The following is an 8,908-nucleotide window of genomic DNA, read 5'->3' on the forward strand; positions in this document are numbered from 1 at the left end:
ATGTCTTTGCAACCCTTGCCCAGTCCTAGGGTAAATAAAATGAATTATAACAGTTGGCATTTTATGATTACAAAATTTGTAGGCCCAGAATCAAAGTATCCTTATTTTCAGTGTATTTACCTCTCAGAGAGAATTTCTCAGTAATTTTTAACGGGGGAGGCATTTGGCAGAAGGGTTAAGATGCTTTGGGGACACATGCCTCTTATACTGGAGTTCCTGGATTCAAGTTCCAACTCCAATTCTGATGCCTACTTCCTGCTGACTCATCCTAGATGAACAAGGCAGCAGCTAATGGCTAAAATATCTGAGTCACTGGCAGCCACACAGTAGTGCTGGATTGAGTCCCCAGCTCCTGGCCTCGGCCTGGCCCATTCCCAGCTGTTCGGTGCATTTGATGACTGAGCCATAGTAAGAAGATCTCCTTCTCTCTTTGTTGCTCTAAGGACGTCCCTTGCACTGTGTGTGTAAGTGTATGTGTGTATGTGTGTGTCTAGTGCTTGATCTGTTTCTTTCAAATATATTAATTAAATAATAATCTCCTGGGCTGTCAGATTGAATCCTAATTCAATCATTACATTTGTCATTTGCCTTTTCCCCTAATATAGAAATTTACAAATACCACCAAAAAATAATACCCTTCTGTTATTATGCAGAATTCTATGTTTTCTGTGGGAAAAAAAATCAACAACCTTTAAAATAAAGTAATAAGGAATTTCAAGATAGTGTGTGGGCAACCTTCCACAACCTATAAATCACAGACTCAGTGGTGGCACGGTTTCTTGGAGAGAGCATGTTCTAAGAGGCACTTGACATTTTAATTTGACACATATACAGTTCCTTTTTTCCAGAATGTACTCTTTCATACACATTTGGCAATCTTGCATACAGTACAAGCCTCATGTCACACACACTACCTCTTCCATGTGACCTACCCTTTACCCCCCCCCATGCAATTGAGTGCCTCTTTCTCTTGATCTAAAAGCTATTTAAATGCAGTTTCATGGACATTAATACTGTGTTTCCAGAGTACACTGTGCTTTCAGTGCCTCATATTATATGTTTCTCATTTCATTTGTAAGATTTATAATTAATAATTTTATAAAATCACTCCATCCCAGGTCATCCAAAAACCAAGGCTTTTATAACTCATGGTGGAGCCAATGGTGTCTTTGAGGCAATCTACCATGGCATTCCTATGGTGGGCCTTCCTTTGTTTGGAGATCAACTTGATAACATTGTCTACATGAAGGCCAAGGGAGCAGCTGTTAAGTTGGACTTGAAAACAATGTCAAGTGCAGATTTGCTCAATGCCTTGAAGACAGTCATTAATGACCCTTCGTGAGTATTACTGTTTCTTTAAATTTACACAGTATTTTTAGATCAATTTTCATTGGAAGACCAAGGACTCAATGCTATTTTAGAACATGAATATAAGATTGAGTACAGATTTACTTAATGCTAGAGGATAATCACCAATAATTCATTAGGTGTATTACTGTAACATTTTGTGATGGATATATAGAATGATTTTCAGAGGCTTAACAATTGTGCACAGATTTTGAATTAGTCAGTGATTAAAATGTGGAGCATCAATGAAGAAGGTTAACAGAGGATGACAAGGAAGTATTAGGAACAGAATTGCAGCCAGGAAGCTGGAATGTTATAATTGTACAAACTTATGTTCTGCACAGTTATAATTTTCTTTCAGCATAAGAACTCTTAAAATTTTATTTCAAAATCAATTTTGTTGTTGGTACAAGATATAAAACCTGATATGTGGAATACCTATTAATAGTAAATAACGATACTTTAGTGTACCAGTATATGTGCCATTATTTCTCATATATATTCATATAGTTGTGTTTTAAAAATTATTCTGATTTGTTTTCAGTAAATCTGCATGGAACTATCAAATAATATTTTCAGGCCAGCGCCGTGGCTCAACAGGCTAATCCTCCGCCTTGCGGCGCCGGCACACCGGGTTCTAGTCCCGGTTGGGGCACCGATCCTGTCCCGGTTGCCCCTCTTCCAGGCCAGCTCTCTGCTGTGGCTAGGGAGTGCAGTGGAGGATGGCCCAAGTCCTTGGGTCCTGCACCCCATGGGAGACCAGGAGAAGCACCTGGCTCCTGCCATCGGAACAGCGCGGTGCGCCGGCCGCAGCGCGCTACCACGGCGGCCATTGGAGGGTGAACCAACGGCAAAAGGAAGACCTTTCTCTCTGTCTCTCTCTCTCACTGTCCACTCTGCCTGTCAAAAAAAAAAAAAAAGAAAAGAAAAATAATATTTTCAGTGACATTCCAAGGTTCTCAAATTTTCTATTCTAATGTTGCAGTGGTGTCACTGATAAATAGTAGCAACTAGGATTTTCAAGTTTACTCAATTAAAACTTACTGAACAAAAAGAAGATACTTTTTTTCCATATGTGGATATTCTTAGGTCTTATGGCTGTGGTTATTACTGTCTTACTTGGAAGACTATAAAATAAAGATTTAATTGATTTGCAATACATAAGATAGAATATCCTTGTTTCATAATAATTTTTGAAAGTAGAGATATTTTCTTCCAACATTATTTCATCTAAAAATAAAGACTGGGATCACAGAAATATGTAAAGGGCAAGAAAATGTCAGGATTCAAAGCAAGGCAATTCGATTTCATACTTTCATAGCTTTAATCATCACTTCATTCATTAATAATTAACTTTTTTTTTACCAGGCAGAGTTAGACAGTGAGAGAGAGACAGAGAGAAAGGTCTCCCTTCACTGGTTCACTCCCTTAAATGGCCGCTACTGCCGGTACTGCACTGATCCGAATCCAGGAGCCTGGTGCTTCCTCCTGGTCTCCCATGTGGGTGCTGGGACCCAAGTACGTGTGCCATCATCCGCTGCCCTCCTGGGCCACAACAGAGAGTTGGACTGGAAGAGGAGCAACCGGGACTACTACCCAGCACCCAACCAGGACTAGAACATGGGGTCCTGGTGTTGCAGGCGGAGGATTAGCCTAGTGAGCCATGGCACTGGCCAATGATTAACATATCAACACTATACCACCTCCTGGTTGATACCAACTACCTATCAACATTGTACAGACATTTCCCTAACCATATGACAGACTGGCAGCCTATATTTAAACTTTGAACTATGTTGAACATTGTATCTCAGGTCCATTCACAACTGCCTACTGAATAATTCCAGCTCCACATCTCAAATAGTTTTGTTGTTGGTTTTGCTTGTTTTGCTTTCACTAGCTTCCCTTTATCCAGAGGACGTAACTAATTTCAAATTCTAGACTGGGATGTTAGAAATCCTTGATTTTTCCAAACCTCTCTGTATCTTGACATTTTATGTATTCAACAAATTCCAGCCTATAAAAGTAACGTCTCTATAATGCCTTCTGAAGAGATAATTTTTCTTCTACATTTTCTTGAAACTCATCTTTCCCATCTGCATGAAAAGTATAGACCCACAATTCCTAGTTGACTCTATAAGATGATGTCCATTGATTTTCCTTCAGCTATAAGGAGAATGCCATGAGGTTATCAAGAATTCACCACGATCAGCCCATGAAGCCGCTGGACCGAGCAGTCTTCTGGATCGAGTATGTCATGCGCCACAAAGGAGCCAAACACCTTCGGGTTGCAGCCCACGACCTCACCTGGTACCAATACCACTCTCTGGATGTGATTGGGTTCCTTCTGGCCTGTGTGGCAATCACTACTTACCTTGTCATGAAATGTTGCCTTCTTGTTTATCGAAATGTTGTTGGGTCAGGAAAGAAGAAAAAGAGAGATTAGAGCTTATTAATTTCTAAGGCTGTTAATTTACCAGAGTTGAAATCATTCCTTTTATATCAAAGACTATGTGTCATTGTGTGGAAGATGGTCCTTCTCATTTGGTCAGACCTGTGCCTTCCTGATTTTTCCAAATGTTTCATTCTTGATTAAACATTTAGAAACACACAACTCAAATTGCAGAGATCCTCAAGTAATACTACTTTAATCACAGCACTGAAAAATGAGACTCACTGGAACTTTAACCTGCTGGTGGTTGAGGAGTGTAGCCTGAAGTTTTCATGTGCATTTCCAGAAACATCATCTATTGAATTCAATACAATCAAGTAGAACATTTGTATCCAAACCAAAGAAAACCAGAGCCAAATCCTTGTAAGGAGGGGTACACAGATTTTACCAAGATTTCCATGAAAATAAGAGAGATTCCAGGATAAACTGACCTGAACCGTAACTAACTCAAAGTGTCTGTGATATTAAAAAAGATGAAAAGTGAGGGTTGAGTAGAAAGAGTGTGAACCACAAGTAAGAAAAGTATTTTATGTAAAAGGAACATTAGAGAAGAATGAAGTAGAAAATCACTAAAAGTGATTATCAAGGTGTGCTAGAAAAAGTCCATTTTGCAATTTGACAAAATTGTGTTTTCTTCAGCAAAACTAAGCCATGGATGACAGGTTCACCTTTAGGGATATAGCACGTGACCCAGGGCAGATGCAAGACTGAGCAACCTTCCTCAAGTCTTTCAGCACGGTGCTTAGGAAACGCTTTTGTACTACATGGGGTTCAGAGTTCACATTTCTCATGAAATACAAAACATGTCATCAAGAAAAATTCTTTTTGACTTGGAGGACCCTAACACTTACTAATTAAATCTGTGTAATCTTGTAAATTATTTGGTTAGAAAGGTGAGATATATTTTCTACACTATGCCTTGAAAATGCTTGAGTTACAATTTTTGCTTTATTCAATATATACAAATCCAGATTTCCCTTCTCCTATAGGATGATCTTCCATTACTTAGCCCTGCCTTTTCAAATCAGATACTTCCAACTAATTTAATAACCAGGATACTGAGGATATGGAAAACAGAAGTTTTTTTGTTGTTTTTTTTTTAAATTGTAGTCTCCCCTCGCAATACATAGAATATAACATTGTGGATGGCATGAAAAGCTATTTATCGTGCACACCAATTTTTAAAACGTATTTTGGAGAAAGTTGTTTAAATGGAAAAATATCTCCATGTCTTGCCTTTAAACATTGTTTACCAAAGCCTTTGGACACAGAAGGGAGATGGCAAAGTTAACATAGAGAACAAAGAAAACAAGTAGATGATAAATTTTAGCCTAATAAGAGATATTTTTAACAGTCATGTGGGACAGAAGCCTAAATAAGATTTGCAAGCACTCTTCTGCACTACAAACTAATTTTTAGCAATAATCGTTAATGTAAATACTTGTGATAATTATGTGCATAATAATAAAAGGACAAGTGCTTTCTTTTATTAAACTTTTCATTAATGTATTGTTACAGGAGAGGAAACTTATACATGTCCATTATTATGAATAATGAAGTTCTACATACATTGCAAAAGCAAAATTCAAGTCTCTTTCTATATACTCATGAAGTAACCAACACGGATTCAATAATGATGTTGTTAAAATCAAGCTTTGTTTCGGCTGGTGCCGTGGCTTAACAGGCTAATCCTCCGCCAAGCGGTGATGGCACACCGGGTTCTAGTCCTGGTTGGGGTGCCGGATTCTATCCCAGTTGCCCCTCTTCCAGGCCAGCTCTCTGCTATAGCCCGGGAAGGCAGTGGAGGATGGCCCAAGTCCTTGGGCCCTGCACCCGCATGGGAGACCAGAAGAAGCACCTTGCTCCTGGCTTCGGATCAGCGAGATGCGCTGGCCGCAGCGGCCATTGGAGGGTGAACCAATGGCAGAAAGGAAGACCTTTCTCTCTGTCTCTCTCTCTCTCACTATCCACTCTGCCTGTCAAAAAAAAAAAAAAGAAAGAAAATCAAGCTTTGTTTCAAAATCCAGTCACATAAATAAATATATTTGAATATATATATAAATATAGAGTGATGATCCAAGCAGTTTTGTGATTTCTTTTATTTTTTGAGAAATCTTAACACATGAAGCAAACTACATATCAATAATTAGGAAATATGCAGACATGATACACTTGGCACTGGATCATAAAAAGCAAATTGTACATTAAATCTTCAATATAATAAAATCATTCCTAAGATTCCTGTTTCAATATCTATTGATTACTATAAAATTCAAATGTTTTAGTATTCAAACATTTTAAATACAGATAGTCAAGTTAAATTGATAGAATTGGAAAAACAGAACTTATACAAAATTCTTCATTTTTATTATTATCTGTGTGTTTCTTGCTTATATCAAATACACTACTTAAAGGTATGAACAGGCAAACTCCATAGAATCTGGAGGAATTTCAATTAATAGTGAACTTCATCTTGCAAATGATCTGTTCTTAGACTATCTCTGTCAGAGACGAATTGTATAACTATGAGACGTCATTTAATTTCATACAGAATACAATGCTTACTAAAGTATATGTAATACATGTACACTAACTAGAAGTCTTCTTTGCATATTATAAAGTATTTTACTTAATCTTATTGAGGAGATCATTTAACATAAGTTCTTAGAAGCCAACAAGAACAACAGATTTAAAGAGTGGAGCCTTGGAAGAGATGTGTCTTCCTGCATCTAACACTTTTCAGTGACACTCTAGGGTCCTTGGTTGATGAAGCTCAACATTCATCCAGCTGACAGACACGAAATACTTACAGGGTCTAGATTCAATATCACAAAGTTGTATTTGAGGCAAAGACAAAACAAACTAAAAAGTTGGTACAGCGAACAACAAAATCTCAAATTTCTCATTTACTAGCAGCCCAGATATGGTAGGCACCTTTGGGCACTATATCATGCTGGGATACACAGGAGTAAGAGACATAGTTTTCCCATGGAAATGAAATTCTTCAAAGGGACAGCATACAGAGGTTCTTAAAAACATGAACATAGAGTTAGTTCTTTGAGTGTGAAGTCACAATGGTAGTCACTTCCCTAATGTTTACATACATAACCAGAATTGACATAATGATATGACACATTTTTGGAGTCAGTAGTAAATATCCCAATCTTGGTTAGAGAATGTCTATTCTGTTTTAAACAGAATTTTATTCTGTTGTTTAACCCTTAGATCTCGCCTTTTCTATAATATATGCAGAAGGGAGAGAGAAATTTTAGAAGAAAACCTTGGCCACTTCCAATATGAAAACTGAAAAATTCCATGAAAAAGTTCCAAAGTAAAATAAGGATTAACTAGAGAAAACTGTTTTTAAGGACAATCATTAAAATTCTGTAACCTTTGTTCTATAAACACACAGCAAATAGAGAAGCATTTATTAGGGGAAATATAAGAAACAGATAAAGTCTTTGTCGTTTAACTGGGGCCTGATCCTGTTAGCTTCAGTGGTGGTCCTGTTTAGCATCAGTCCTATTAGTCAAGAGGTCTGCCTCCACCATCCCTCCCCAATGCTTGGGCAGCTTGGAACTAGGGAAACTTCCATCTACTCAGGTGGCAGTGAGAGTAGAACAGGAAAGTAAACACATGGCTTGGTACTGGAACTTAGTATAGCCATGCCAGAGTAAAATAAAACACTGAGAAAAAAAGAGCAACCATCGTCTCCAGCTCAGTGACCCTCAAGAGACCCAAATTAGAACTGGGCTGTAACCCTCACCCCTAGCGGGATGGACTTATATTCTCGATATAGCCATATCACCTGTGGCTGGCTGGAGGTGCCTTAAGCTGTAGATAGACTAAAGCAACAGAGAGATTATATCACATGGGCCACTCATTATCTCAGGGCACTGTAGGTTTTGGATATGATTCTGTATTGTGCCAACCACAGTGATCATGAGATTAATCATTGTATCCTCTCTTCAACATCAGACAGCACAAGAAATAGTCACTGTCAACTTAGAGAAAATTAAGGAAGGTGGGTACAAGTCACTGCTTAGCATCCAAGCGCTGAGTCCTCCACAGTGAGGCCTAGTGCAACGAGAATCCCATGGTTCCTGCCTGCAGGCCAATGACTGTGGGTGGGGCATTCAGAACTGCCTGGCTCAAGCACAGGCTCAGACCAAGCAGGGATGGACTACTTTCTTTAAGCAGCCTCCCTACCTTCATCCCAACCTCCCATTCATCCTCATTTGTTCCAAACTTGACCTCTACAGTGGAACAGTGAGAGCGCACCCACCCACTATGAAGCCAACCTGGATTTACAGCACCATCTCACACTGAACTAGCAACAGTGAACACAAGCTCAGGAACAGAAAAGCCTGTTCAAGTTCTAAAGACTAAAAGAAAGCCTATTCCTCCCATGTGTTGAAGCTGACTACACCAACAAGCATCAAGAACTTTAAATGGACACAAGAGCCAGGCCAAGATGGAAACCACCAGGCAGAAGCACCAAAGAACAGGAGCAAATGGGGAGGTGAGTGCGGGCTCTGGGAAGCAGGTCTTCAGCCGACAGCCCTTGGAAGTCCGCATTTCCAGGAAGAGGCAGGAGATGTACACTGGGATCTCCCTGGTGCTGGGGCTGGCTTGGGTGGATCATATTTTGAAAGTCTTTTCTCATCCACAGTTATATATGATTTGCTGCTCATAAAACTAAAGCGTTGTTGGTTCTGTGTTTAGCTGTCCTCCTATAGGTTCCTATGGACTTTTTCCAGCCACTTCTACTGTATTCAGTACTTTGGGATGGCTCTGTAAACAGATGAAGCCAATAATGTATTAACAGTACCAACTGAAAGTATGGTTAACTGAGGTTACTAAAAAGAAAAAGCAATTCAAATCAATTGGCAATCTACAAAAAGAGTTAAAGATTTTAAAAGCTATTATTAAAATTGCTATATTGGTCTACTATGCTATGTTATATGTGTGTACATATTGTATGTCCACATGGGGAAATTTTATTAAGAGTTTTATTTTAAATGGCTTATAGATAAGATTGTCCATAAATTTAAGCTGCTAAAATCAATCAAAGATACATTTTAATTTGTGTGACCTGAATCTGTGTAT

At 38.7% G+C, this 8,908-nt stretch overlaps 1 protein-coding gene across 1 annotated transcript in view; it reads left to right on the forward strand.

Annotated features, from left to right (window-relative positions):
- The window catches only part of LOC133765149 (UDP-glucuronosyltransferase 2B13-like), a 31,753-nt gene extending 22,845 nt beyond the window's left edge, over window positions 1–8,908 (forward strand). Inside the window, exons 5-6 of the mRNA XM_062198775.1 lie at window positions 1,119–1,338; window positions 3,514–8,908. Of these exons, the coding sequence (XP_062054759.1) occupies window positions 1,119–1,338; window positions 3,514–3,793 (500 nt within the window). The 3' untranslated portion in view covers window positions 3,794–8,908. The remainder of the gene's footprint in view (window positions 1–1,118; window positions 1,339–3,513) is intronic.

The sequence above is a fragment of the Lepus europaeus genome, chromosome 8, assembly GCF_033115175.1.
Source record: "Lepus europaeus isolate LE1 chromosome 8, mLepTim1.pri, whole genome shotgun sequence".
NCBI classification, from domain to species: Eukaryota; Metazoa; Chordata; class Mammalia; order Lagomorpha; family Leporidae; genus Lepus; species Lepus europaeus.